Genomic DNA, 14,543 nt, shown 5'->3' with positions numbered 1-14,543 from the left:
TAAATACATCGAGAACAAACTCAAACATGAGAAATTACAACTTTGACAAACAATTGAAAATGTTTTTGTTGTAATGACAACCTTTAAATACAATAGCTATTTTTAAAAGTTTGTAATCGATTAAATGTAATATACGTATCATTAAATGTTAATCAAAACGGAATAGTAGGTTAAAAGGTTTGAGTGTTTGTTAAATCAAATCATTTAAATACATTAACTATTACTCTGATTCCCTTACTAGTGCACTAACTACTGAACTAGAGCTGATTGAGATGAACACAGAGATTTAATTTTGTTCTTTTTTTATATTTCTGTTAATTACTCTCATCTTAAACAGGGCGTTTCCAAAACAGAGAAAAACTCCTGGTGGAGCAACTGAGATCCATGTGACACACTATTATAAAGATGGCGTTTATTAAAGAGGAGAGTGAAGACATGAAGATTGAAGAAACATTCAGAGTCAAACATGAAGATACTGACGAACAAACAGGTTGGTTTTCATTCTCAAACCTGAACTATCCTATGCACTGTCCTGTACATTTGCTGAATTAATTTCCCTTTGGTGGGTGTTTTTCTTCTCTGTTGCCCTCCTGCAGCTTTTTGAAAGGATTTTAGCTTCATTTATTCTTATAGTTCTCTTAGTGCTCTGATTTAAAAACAGCATTTAAAGAATTGTGTCTATTTAAATGTTAATGTTCACTGCAAGGAATGAGTAACATGTTTATATGAAATGGATAAATAAAAGTGGTGTGCATATGGTCTTGCTCTGATGTAATGATGACGTATGCGAAATAAAGTCAGGCGACAGTTTACTGAATGTTAGTCGTCGAGAAGAGACTTAGTCAACTGAAATTTTATTATTTGGTCAGTCACAGAAAAAATGGTCTATGCCAATATTAACATAGAATATCTTTGTTTTCTGTTTTGTTCTGTGTCCTCCATGTGCCTTTTTTATACTGGACTTAATAAATTTCATATACTTTGTTTAACTCATTTAACTGCAATTTGATGTGTTTTGTGATTCGTGTGTTTAAACTGGGGTTAACTATTTGTCTTTTTCATCTTAGACCTGATGGCACTGAAAGAGGAAAGTGAAGTACTGAATGAAATGGAAGAGAAAGATCATGATTTCATAAATGGAGAAAAGTCTTTTAGTTGTTCACAGACTGAAACGACTTCCTCAAGAAAAATGACTCGAAAGACAGGAAGAAGTTCTTTCATCTGTCAACAGTGTGGAAAGCATTTTAGTCTTAGAGCAAGTCTTAAAAGACATGTTAGAATTCACACTGGAGAGAATCCCTACACATGCCTTGAGTGTGGACAGAGTTTCCATCAAAAACAACTCTTTGAAGACCATATGAGAATTCACACTAAGCAACCCTACACATGCCCTCAGTGCGGAAAGAGGTTTAATTATAAAGTACGCTTTGAAGAACACTTAAGACTTCACACTGGAGAGAAGCCTTTTACCTGCCAACAATGTGGAAGAAGTTTCAACCAAAAAGGAACCCTTAACAGACACATGAGCCTTCACTCTGGAGAGAAGTCATTTATATGTGGTCACTGTGGAAAGAGCTTCAGAAATAAAGCAGCACTTCAATACCACATGAGGTTTCACACATGAGAAAACTGTATTTTTATGTTATTAGTGTAAAAGGTGTAATTGTGTTAAAGTGTCCCTATTATGCCATTTGAAAGGTAGTTAATATTGTTGTATTAGTCTCTTAAAACAGGTTTACATGTATGCAAGTTCAAAAAACACTTTAGTTTTCTCCAAAATTAGATTTAATTTTACCCCGTTTCTAAATGATTTGTAAACGACTCGTTTGAAGCAGTTAGAAGAATCAGTCTCTCTAAACCCCTCCTTTCCGTGGGCCCTCACTGCTGTGGTCAGATGGTGCAATCCTTTTAGATTGGTCAACCGCTACAGCGCAAAAACGAAACGCCCATTGCCATAACTGAATGACAGCTGCAGAGACCTGTTAATGCATAGAAAAGATAGCCTCGATTTTACCCTATCAATTCGAGCCGGAGTCTGATGATGAAACGGTTGAAGTGGCACATAGACAAGAAACTGTTTCGCAAGCACGACTGGAGCAGGACGTGTGACGGGGATGAATGAGAGTGGAAGCAAATGCAGAGTGAACACAAATATTTATTGAAGACAAATATAGTGAACACAAACTCCGTGGTGATGATGGTGTCTCTCGGCTGGGTGGCGCAGAGGCTTGATGGCTGGTGATGACGTGGCGTGAATCTCCCGTGATGAATACAAATCCAGTGACGATCAACGGCGAAATAAACAATCCAACGGGAACAAGACCAAGACAAACCAACAAGACAGTCCAACAATCCGGATCAACTATCAGACAGGGAAGGAGAGAATGAGGTGAGTATATGTAGCTGAGGGTAATGCGTGACACCTGGAGCGGGGACTGATTAGCAGCTGAATCGAATGAGCATGACAAACCACATGAAGACACCAAATCACGAGACCTGAGAATGCAGCTGATCCATGCACCGTGACAGTACCCCCTCTCCTAGGAACGTCCCCTGACGTTCCCAGCCTCCTGTACCTGTTGATTGAATTCATCAATAAGTGAGTGATCCAGTATGTCTCTAGCAGGTACCCAACTTCTCTCCTCCGGACCGTAACCTTCCCAGTCCACCAAGTACTGGAATCCGCGTCCCCTCCGCCTAGAGTCCAGAATACGGTTGACCGAATAGGTTGGTTCCCCGTCTACGAGCCGCGGCGGTGGGGGAACCGGGGCAGGCGGATTTATGCGAGCAAAAAATACGGGTTTAATTTTAGATACATGGAACACGGGATGAATCCTCCTGTACGCTGGAGGGAGGTTGAGGCGGACTGCCACCGGACTAATGATTTTGGTGACAGAAAACGGGCCAATAAATTTGGGAGCAAGTTTATTCGAAACGGATCGGAGAGGAATGTTCTTGGTAGAAAGCCACACTTTGGAACCGACGACGTATACGGGAGGCCTCGACCGGTGGCGATCAGCTTTGGCCTTGGTGCGCGCTCCCACCTGGACCAGAGTCTCACGGGCTCTGGACCATGTGCGACGGCACCTCTGGACGAAGGCGTGAGCGGAGGAGACCGCGACTTCGGATTCCAGACTGGGAAAAATTGGTGGCTGGTACCCTACACTACATTCAAATGGTGAAAGGCCCGTGGCAGACACTGGTAAGGCATTGTGTGCGTACTCCACCATCGACAGCTGCTGACACCAGGAGGAAGGATTTCGAGCGACCATACATCGTAGTGTTCTCTCCAAATCTTGGTTGGCTCTCTCAGTTTGCCCATTGCTTTGAGGATGGAACCCCGAAGAGAGACTAACAGTGGCCCCCAGAAGTTTACAAAACTCTCGCCAAAATTTGGACACAAACTGGGGTCCTCTGTCAGAGACCACGTCTGTCGGGAGGCCATGTAACCGAAAGACGTGATCAATGACTGCTACCGCTGTCTCCTTGGCTGAAGGTAATTTGGGCAAGGGGATGAAATGAACCGCCTTCGAGAACCGGTCCACCACGGTCAAAACTACCGTGTTACCCTGAGAGGGTGGGAGGGCGGTAACAAAATCTAGCGCGATGTGGGACCAGGGTCTCGAAGGGATTGGCAGCGGTTGTAGGAGCCCATCTGGAGGTCTGTTAGAAGTCTTACCAGTGGCACAAACTGAGCAAGCCAAAACAAAATTGCGAACATCACGAGCCATGAGTGGCCACCAAAATCTTTGCTTGACCAAATGTAAGGTGCGACTTACCCCTGGATGACATGCTACATTGGAACAATGACCCCATTGGATAACTTCGGACCGAAGACTTTCTGGCACAAACAAACGGTTAGGTGGGCAACCGGCCGGAGGCGTTACCCCATGTAAGGCTGTCTTAACCTTCGATTCGACCTCCCAACTGAGAGTAGAAACAATAAGTGTCTCGGAAAAAATACTCTCGGGAGTGGACGGGCGATCGGAATGGTCAAAAATTCGAGATAAAGAATCGGGTTTGACATTTTTGGAACCCGGGCGGTACGAAAGAGTAAAATCAAAACGTCCGAAAAAAAGTGCCCACCTAGCCTGCCTAGAGTTTAGTCTTTTGGCAGTTCTGATGTATTCTAGGTTCTTATGATCGGTCCAAACCATAAAGGGTACCCCCGATCCCTCCAACCAATGACGCCATTCCTCCAATGCTAGCTTGACTGCCAACAGCTCTCTGTTACCAATATCGTAATTTGACTCTGCTGACGACAAACGATGAGAGAAAAACGCGCAGGGATGCATCTTGTCGTCCGAGGGTGAGCGCTGTGAAAGCACCGCACCTACCCCCACCTCTGACGCGTCGACCTCTACCACGAACTGACGTGACGGATCAGGGGTAACAAGAATGGGGGCCGAAACAAAGCGGCGTTTGAGGTTGGCAAACGCAGCTTCCGCTGCGTCTGACCACCTGAACGCCGTTCTGGGAGAGGTCAAAGCAGTCAGAGGCGCGGCTAGTTGGCTGTAATTGCGAATAAAACGCCGGTAAAAATTGGCGAACCCCAGAAACCTTTGTAGGACCTTACGGGAATCTGGACTTGGCCAATCTACCACAGCCTTGATCTTCTCGGGATCCATGCGCATACCCTCAGCCGACACGATGTACCCTAGAAAAGGAACAGACTGTGCATGAAAGTCGCATTTCTCCGCCTTGACAAAAAGCCCATTCTCTAGCAGCCTCTGAAGCACTCGTCTGACGTGTTGAACATGTTCCTGGAGAGAAGAAGAAAAAAATCAATATGTCGTCCAGGTAGACATATATGAACTGATCGACCATATCTCTCAACACATCATTAACGAGTGCCTGAAAGACACCTGGGGAGTTGGACAAGCCGAAGGGCATGACCAAGTACTCAAAGTGCCCCCTGGGGGTATTAAAGGCGGTCTTCCATTCATCTCCCCTCCTGATGCGAACCAAATGATAAGCGTTTCTTAAGTCCAATTTAGTGAAGATCGATGCTCCCTGCAACCTCTCGAAGGCTGAAGATATCAACGGCAAAGGATAAGTATTCTTTACCGTGATATTATTCAGCCCTCGGTAATCAATACAAGGTCGCAGAGATCCATCTTTCTTCCCCACAAAAAAGAACCCCGCCCCCGCTGGAGAAGAGGAGGGTCGAATGAACCCGGCTGCTAGAGAATCAGAAATGTATTTCTCCATAGCCTCTCTCTCAGGAATAGAAAGTGAGTATAACTTGCCCTTAGGCGGAGACGTACCTGGCAGTAATTCTATAGCACAGTCATAGGGACGATGAGGAGGGAGAGAAGCAGCCCAAGACTTACTGAACACTTCCTTCAGGTCGAGGTACTCCGCAGGCACGTTACACAGATCCGCCGTCTTCTCCTGCAACACAGACTCAGATACAGACGGACAGGCAGACACAAGACAAGACTCATGACATTTAATGCTCCACTCAGACACCGATTTCAGCTGCCAATCAATCCGGGGGTTGTGTTTGATGAGCCAGGGATGACCTAAGACAACGGGTGCGTGAGGTGAGTCCAGGATGTAGAAGGAGATGCTCTCACGGTGGTTACCTGATACCGTGAGAGTGATGGGTTCCGTGATGGTGGTGATGGTGGGAAGCGTCTGACCATTGAGTGCGTGGACTGCTATAGAACTGGTGAGGGGGAGGAGGGGAACATGATTCTGATGAGCAAATGAAAAGTCCATGAAATTACCTTCAGCCCCTGAATCCAGTAGTGCAGTGCAGTGCAGGTCCAGACGTTGCCATCTAAGCCTGACCGGGAGGAGTGTGGAGGTAGATCTGGACGAGGACTTGATAGCGGAGATCCCACCCGACAGTAGCCCCAGATGGTTCAGGATGGGCGGGCGGCATGGGTGGTGGGGTTGGAGTGGGAAGTTGCCAGTGTTGCGTCCGCTGGGCAAGCTCGGACACCTGCGCCACAAGAGCTCGGATCGCTGTACCAGTATCCGCCGAGCTCTTCTCCTGGGTTTCCAGCCGAGAGATGCAGGAACGCAAAGCTTCGTCGGCTGTGAGTGGGGTGGAGTCTGCTGCTTCCATGATGTGGTCTGATAGTTCTGTGACGGGGATGAATGAGAGTGGAAGCAAATGCAGAGTGAACACAAATATTTATTGAAGACAAATATAGTGAACACAAACTCCGTGGTGATGATGGTGTCTCTCGGCTGGGTGGCGCAGAGGCTTGATGGCTGGTGATGACGTGGCGTGAATCTCCCGTGATGAATACAAATCCAGTGACGATCAACGGCGAAATAAACAATCCAACGGGAACAAGACCAAGACAAACCAACAAGACAGTCCAACAATCCGGATCAACTATCAGACAGGGAAGGAGAGAATGAGGTGAGTATATGTAGCTGAGGGTAATGCGTGACACCTGGAGCGGGGACTGATTAGCAGCTGAATCGAATGAGCATGACAAACCACATGAAGACACCAAATCACGAGACCTGAGAATGCAGCTGATCCATGCACCGTGACAGGACGTTTCTCAGTGGGTGTCATATGTTACCTGTTAAAAGTGCTTGCTATTTGCTTTTGTAAGCGAACCGGGCACACCTCAATGTTGTGAACTTCAACACTGTACAATCCATAACACTGCGTTAAGCCATCGTTTAGCATTATCATTACTTAAACTAATAAGGCAGACAGACAGTCAAGCTGCATCAATCACAATTTTTAGACTAAATTGCACTCACAGCTGAACAACAGAACTACAGAAACGCAAGTTAGCCGGTTACCAAGATATGTGCAGGGTTGTTACACACCATAACGTACACAAAGACGTATTTTGAACGATCGCTAGAAAATACAATCATCAATTATTAATCATACTTACAGGTAGAAGTTCAGAGGAGCAAGCCGGTCCAAATAAACTGGGCACTGATCCATTTTTTAAAACCAAGCGTTTGGTGAATCCCGCGTTGATTGGAAGATTGGAAAAGCAGTCATCAGTAAAATGACGTGAACACAACACAAGATTGGAATTGTACTGCTGAGGTGTTGTTGAAAAAATTAAGGTTAACCACTCATTCTTTGTAGATCCATCTTTCGGAAGGGCATATAAAAGAAATTTACTCACAGCGCAGGATACAGCGTCTTCTTGACATGATGTAATCCATGTGAAAATTGTACTGTTTGTGAGCAAGTTGTTCGCGACATAGAACGTGGGCGGACATTTTGCAAATTTGTTAGTTCGTGACGTGTGGCCGTAACAGAAAAAGATTTCGAATTGCTGACGACTCGTTTAGGCGAATGTGAGCCGACTCTTTTTTTTGATAGACAAAAACTTCATTTATAGTGCACTGTCGGCATCAGAACTTTGCACATAGTTTATGTTCACATACAGCTACATGACACACTACATGAAATATCATATTTGAAAAGGCATAATAGGGGCACTTTAACATAAACAACATATGCCAAGAGTTTGTGGGGCCCAGTGATACCAGGAAAAACACAATTGGTACTTTTGTTTAGTGTCCATTCATTAATGTAAGTTTGCTTTAAATTGCATTTTTTTTTACATAGAGCAGTTACTGTAAATTGATTATTTAATAATTGATTTGTTACAAAACATTGCTTATTTTATATATCTTTTTCACAATAACATGTTGATGGCTTGACTATAAACAAACAATGCAATAAATAGTTTTGAAGAAAAGTCTGAGAACCTAATAAATACCTGAAAATAATGGCGCAATAATGGCGCAGTCTCCATGCTACCATAAAAATGATAGAAGCAAAGTTTTTCACTGTCGGGACATATCTTTATAAGTACAAATTGACTGTATTATTTGTGTCCCCTTCAAAAATTGCTCATGAGAAATTTTATATTTATTGTATAAAATAAATGTACAATAAATTTTACTGTTAAATGAAATTTACACCCATGGCAATAACATTCAGTATCTGTACATGGTGGTATAATTTGTACGTAAAAATAATTATGATGATTATTCTACTACTTGGCTCTGCAGTGAAATTAAGGTGGTGACAATATATGTGAAGTACTGGATATGTCTAATGACTCTGTCTCTTTTACTTTTTCGGGATGGACTATGAAGAAAATTAAGTTCTAGATGGCCTGCTTGATGTTGAGCTTGAGATTTTAAAAACTCTGCATAAAGGCTAGCTGAAAATATGGATAAATATGGCGAGCCATTGCAGTTAACCACATTATGGCTAATGTCCTACAGGTAGTGCAACAGATTGATGTGTTAGCGGAAGTCAAAGGGAAATTTGCTGATGTGTCAAAGTCAGTATTCATTGCTTCCTCTCTGCGAGATGCGTTGAGGTGTCGAATGTGCAAAAACATTCCCAATTCTGTGCTTATCACTGCATGCTGTGGGCAAGTGGCAGAGTGTGGCCCTTGTATCCATTTCTATCTAGAAGATAAAGACAGCTGCCTTTTTATGCAAAACTAATATGTTTGCAGGCAAACTGGTGTTTTTAAGAAGCTTTAGTGAGGTACTGGCAAAACTGACAAATGAAGCGACTTAAATGAGGTCTGGCTGACAGTGTTTGGCTCAAAAGTAAGAAATATTGTTTTACTTGACATTTTTACATGTATTGTAACACTTTGTTGTATTTTGTTAGAAGGGCAAAGTGTTTAGTGGTTAATATGACATCTGGGGCCCGTTTCAGAAAGGAGGTTAAGTAAAAACTCAGAGTATGTTAACCCTGAAATGAGAGAAACTCTGGGTTTTCTGTTCCAAAATGGCAGGTTTGTCAAACTTGAGAAAGCAGGGTAAATCAAGCCTGTTTCTGAAAGAGAGGTAAGTTTTACTCAGAGTCAGTTACCGTGGTGACTTACTCTGTAAACTTAACCTGGTCAGGAGCAGATTTTCTGACCGTGACTACTTTCTTGAAAAACTTCAAGTGGCCAGAACTCTGACCAGGGAGGTGAACGCAGTGTGGGTCAGTGTGTATACACTATAGTGACGATAAGGATTGAATACAACTTCATGTCTTAAATGCTCGAACTATCCCTTTAACTTTCGACACTTGAACGTAGTTGCTTCATCAACAATGCAATGTCACCATTGTCCTAACAAAATAGCTCAGAGGCACACGTTTGAGTTCACGCACATGCAAGATTAGCAACACATGCAATGTTCTATCTATCGGCTAGAACAGAAAACCGCTGACGTTAGGCATACTGAAATAGTCAAGCACTTCAAGAAATATAATTACTTTGACCCGCGATAGGCGATGCTGAACGGCTAACATTCCAATGCAGACCGGTAGCATGATCATGTTGTCAGACTGATAAAAAGCTATTTATGTAATACACCACACCATAAAAGTATAAATAAATGCTTAAGTTACCTGCTGAACAAAAAGTCAGCCATGTCAGCATCGGTTTTAAGTCCAAGGTTTCTCTGAAGCTTCCACCAATGGGCAATGGTGGACCCTATATTGATTCGGCTTTGAGTCCGGCGTTTTTCACATTTTTTTTTTTTTTAAATCTCTGCTCTTTCCTCAATTGACTTTCTCTTTCTTCCAACCTTGACGTTTGGGGCAAACAGGGGCCGCTTGCTGCTGTCTGTTTGTTGGTTTTTCTCCATTGCTGAGTTGATGCTGCCTAATTTCGCGCGAAATTTCATGTCGCAGGAGGGGGCGGGGTGGAGACGCGAGTGGAGCAGGGGATTGGACTCCTCCTCTTCCTGTTCTTCCACACTCTGGAGGGTGGTGATGGGGGAAGACAAGAATATACATTTATACTTGGATATACTTACATTCTATAGGTTACTGGACACAAAAATGTAAAGATGTGATTGTAAAGATTGTTTGATGTCTACAAACATAACATTACCTCTATAGGCCTCTCTGTATCAGCAGAAATGGTGTCATCATCCCCTACATCCTGAGAAGATGAGCATTTGGTTGAGCACACTTTATAATATTACTTAGCCTACTCAATACACCAGAAAGTAGGACACTTAGAACTGCCTGCGGTTTGGTTAAGACAGGAGGCTCCAAAAGGCAGATATTGCCATCAGAATCTATTGAGACCAATGCAAAAAACAAAGTAAATAAGTAAATTGTATACGTGTGTGTGTGTGTGTGTTGCCATGTTGAGAAGGTTGTACAGGATCACCCCTTCATTTTTGTGTATGTAATATATGCATTGTATTGGATCTACTGATTTTTATTTGACAAAAATAAAAAAAAATTCTCTGAATTACAGTTTTTCCCATTCATTCCCATGGGTGCCCATTTTTGTCCACGAATACGGGATTAAGGAGTTTTTTTTTTTCACCCACTTAACATTGTAGAATCGAGTCTTTTTTTTTTTTGCGTGTTCAGGTGGCAAACTTAGGAAAAGTAACTAAGTCTTGTACCACTCAGATCAAGGGAAGTATTTTTAAAAAATTAATTAAAATTATTTTGCCCACATTTGTCCAGCTTACGGTATTAGGGTTAAAGTCACAACAACTCAGAAGTACTTTAAATTGATCAGATCCAGAGTATCACCGAGAAGCAGCTGAACTTGTGTTGTAAGAAGAGCTCCCTCTGCATTATAACTTTACACAGAGCACATGGATCACAGTAATGAGACTAACATGTCTGCGATTCAAATCATATGAGTTGTGCATATAATATGGGATGTCCTGAATAAGAACTGATCATTGTTTTTTTTTCTACTTTTTAAAAATAGGGGTCTATATACCCCGTTAAAATGTAATCATGTCCTCTAAAGTCTAATAATGTCCCATTTCTCAGAAAAGAACCGTCAAGTACACCAATAAATAAAACGGATATTAAAGCAGAAATGCAAATAAATAAGTAAGTAAAAATTCACGAGCATTTTGTAGTATTATCTCTCAGTCTGGGCGTCTAAATGAAAAGCGCTCTGCAAGCGCGTTCTCTCTGTGTTGTTTCTGAAACTACCGTAATCACTGTAATATGCGCGCACACTTAAAATCAATCGCGGCTGGCTTGACCGTGTTTTTCTGAACTGCGGCTGGCTTTACCGCAGTGTGTATTTGCATGAGACGCTGCTTTAAAATTTTTTATAAAAAATACGGGACGCGAAATTTCATTCTCAAATACGGGACGATTCCGTATTTTAAGGGACGGGTGGCAACCCTACTGTCAACCCGTCCCATGGGTAGGGCTTAAAGCAGGCTTAGAGATTTCTTCTGTCAGTTTTGACCAGTGATGGGAATAACGGCGCTATAAATAAACGGCGTTACTAACGGCGATACTTTTTTCAGTAACGAGTAATCAGACGAATTACTGTTTCCCCCGTTACAACGCCGTTACCGTTACTGACAATAAAATGCGCGTTACTAGAACTGAGAACACTGAAGCGGTTTTCATGCGAGCAGCATCTCTCTCAGCCATAGGACCTCTCTTTCTCTGAGGTGTGTGTGTTTGTGTGTGTTCGGGGCGGGACACATAACCAGTGATGATGATTGGTGTGTCTGTAAACGTGGTGTAACTGAGAACGCGATGATTGGCTTAGATTGAGTAAATTTCCATTGTTTGCCAATCAGAGGCAAGGTAGTGCGGGTGAAGCAAACGCACACTGAAGCACGCGCACGGTCAGTCGCACACACCAACATCCAGGACTCACAACAATGGCAAGTCCAACAAGTTCAAAGGTAGTTTTTGCAAACTGGAAGTATAAGCACTCGCTGAGGTGAAAAGCAAAAATGTTTTTGTAACGTGCAACTTTTGCCCAGGAAAAAAAAGAGTCCCTCGCGTCGGTGACAAGTAATTCTAATCTACTGAAGCACCTCACATCGTCATATGCCGACACAAAATTAATTTAATAATAATAATAATTATTATTATTATTTGTTTGTTTTTGGTACATTTCTTCAGAAGCATAATTTATATTTAGACTTATTTGTTGACGAGTTGTGGTCTGTGCAATAAATATTTAAAGTTCTAAACCATCTATTGTGCTTTATTGTTCCTCTATAGTAATGATAATATTTATAATAATATGTTGAATTTAATAGTTGTCTCTCACGTTGTCCCACAACAACATTAGTGTAGATTAGTGTACAATGTTTTATATTTATTGTATAGTTATATTAAATTAGATTTTTTTAAAGTAACGCAATAGTTACTTTGCCTGGTAATTAGTTACTTTTATAATGATGTAACTCAGTTACTAACTCAGTTACTATTTGTGAGAAGTAACTAGTAACTATAACTAATTACTTTTTTAAAGGTATGTGCCCAACACTGGTTTTGACCCAATCTGTTTTTGGGAAGCGCAGTTTGACCCAGCAGTGCGGGCCAACAACATGTTCTGTTCCCCTTCAGTCGAATCACTTCGACGTTACATGGGAATTCGCTTAGAATCCAATCATATCTGAGCCTTATACAAAAGGCCAATGAAAATTGGCGAGTGGCATTTGCATGATGCGCCACGCCCCGTACATACGGGTATAAATAGCGACGTCATGCGCCAGTCAGACAGCTTCTTCGCTTCAGATCCGTCTGATGTTGAGCCTGCTATTTCTCTCTACGAGACTTCTACAGCAAAACAACAAAGAGTTCTTCCAAAAAAGAGTTCCTGCTCTCTCTCCTGACGTGCTGCCGAGACTAAAAGAGCTTTCTGTTTGGCAGCCGTCAGCGATCTCCTGCGGGCTGCCGTTTTCACGGCCATTACAGCCGCACTGCATTCCAGCGAGAAAGTCCCGTTGAGTGCACAGCCGCCCCGCGGCTTTTTCCCTGGGCAGACCGGGAGCTAAAAGAGCAATTTCTCGCGGCCGTAAGACGTTCTTTTCAGAATGGCTTTTCGGCCGTGCACTTCAGGATGCGGTAGTTTCCTCCCTCCTGCGGACGGACATGATCACTGCCTCACGTGTTTGGGGAGTGAGCACGCTGAGGCAGCGTTCATGGATGGTGAATGCATTCATTGCGAATGCATGACCATGAGCACGCTGAAGTCCCGGCGCTCGTTCGCGAGGCGGCTCCCCCCGTCTTCCTCTCGCGGTCCGTCGTTAAGCCGTCAATGCTTTTAGGCCACCGCGGCGAGACGCGGGGGGGACTTAACTGTCACCGTGCAGAACGCACCGCCGGCCCAGAAAGCCCTGCGGTCTTCTGTCACACAGCGTGGTCCCGTCGAGTTCCCGGAGCAGTACGCTTCCCCGCCCAGCGGGCTGAGCGTCTCCTTCGGTGCTCCTGCGGAGGATGAGATGTCGACCGCAGCATCAGAGGGAGAGTCGGTTGGCGAGGCGAACGCTTCGGCGGCGCGGCCCCCTCCAGAGGTGGCCGCTCCGTCTGAGGTGGACGTCGAGCTATCGACTATGCTCCTCCGGGCCGCCAGGGGGATCGGTTTGGAGGTGCCCAAGGCGCCCCCGGCCGATCCTTCTAGGCTGGATGATTGGTTCCTGGGGAGGGCCCCCGCGGCTCCACCTCGCCCCCCCTCGGTCCCATTCTTCCCGGAGGTGCACGAGGAGCTGACGAGATCCTGGCGGGCCCCCTTCTCATCACGGCCCCGCCCCAGCTCCTCTCCCCTCACCACCCTCGATGGCGGGGCGGCCAGGGGGTATGCAGCGATTCCCCGGGTCGAGCGCGCTGTGGCGGTGCACTTGTGCCCACGCGGCGCTGCCACCTGGAGGGATCGTCCGCATCTCCCGTCCAGGGCGTGCGAGCGCTCGTCCGCCCTTGCGGGCCGCGTTTACCACGCCGCTGGACAGGCCGCCACCGCCCTGCATGCTATGGCGATCCTCCAAATGTATCAGGCCCAGGCCCTGAAACAGCTGCACGAGGGTGGTCCCGACCAGGGGGTTATGGAAGAACTCCGCGCCGCCACCGACTTCGCCCTACGGGCAACGAAGGTCACGGCGCGTATCCTTGGTCAGGTGATGTCCACAGCCGTGGTCCAGGAGCGACACCTATGGCTCACTCTGGCCCAGATGGCAGACGTCGACAAGGCTCGCTTTCTTGACGCTCCTATCTCCCAGAGTGGCCTATTCGGCGACACTGTCGAGGACTTTGCCCAGCAGTTCTCGGCAGTCCAGAAGCAGAGGGAGGCCATTCAACACATCTTGCCCCGCCGCGAGTCTAAACCCATCCCGCCGCCGGTGGCTCAGCCTCCCCCCGCTCGTCGCCGAGGGCGCCCCCCCCGGCCCCCACCAAACCTGCTCCGTCGCCTGCTGAACCCAAGAAGGAGACGGCCCGACGTCGAGCCGGCCGCGGGGGCGCGGCGCCGCCCGCCTCTCAGGGACCTGCAAAGAACACCCGCAAAAGAGCCGCTCCCGCTGGAGGGCCGGGGGTTGTTGTGCACTTTAACGCTGCCCACAACTTCAATAAAAGAGCAATTTCCTTCACCTCCGGGGCCTCGGCCCCGTGTTCCCGTTCCGGGCGGCACCAGGATGCCCTCTCGGAGCCGGACTCGGAGCTGTCTTTCGCCAGCGCGGGAACCTGGGAGGAAGGTAGGCCCTGCTCAGAGCAGCTTGTCTCCCCTTCCTGTTCCCCCCCTAGGCTGCCCCACCACGGTCACGTCGGTCAACGTTCCCTTGACACCCCTGTCGAG

General features: G+C 45.5%; 1 protein-coding gene across 1 annotated transcript in view; it reads left to right on the top strand.

Annotated features, from left to right (window-relative positions):
* Window positions 1-405: 405 nt before the first annotated feature.
* LOC141320326 (uncharacterized) overlaps window positions 406-14,543 on the top strand; it is a 103,129-nt gene continuing 88,991 nt past the window's right edge. The window contains exons 1-3 of the mRNA XM_073833300.1: window positions 406-490; window positions 1,068-1,305; window positions 1,387-1,611. Coding sequence (XP_073689401.1) covers window positions 406-490; window positions 1,068-1,305; window positions 1,387-1,611 — 548 coding nt within the window. The remainder of the gene's footprint in view (window positions 491-1,067; window positions 1,306-1,386; window positions 1,612-14,543) is intronic.

This window comes from Garra rufa, chromosome 1, assembly GCF_049309525.1.
Source record: "Garra rufa chromosome 1, GarRuf1.0, whole genome shotgun sequence".
Taxonomy (NCBI): domain Eukaryota; kingdom Metazoa; phylum Chordata; class Actinopteri; order Cypriniformes; family Cyprinidae; genus Garra; species Garra rufa.
This window is presented reverse-complemented; position numbering and strand designations above follow the sequence as displayed.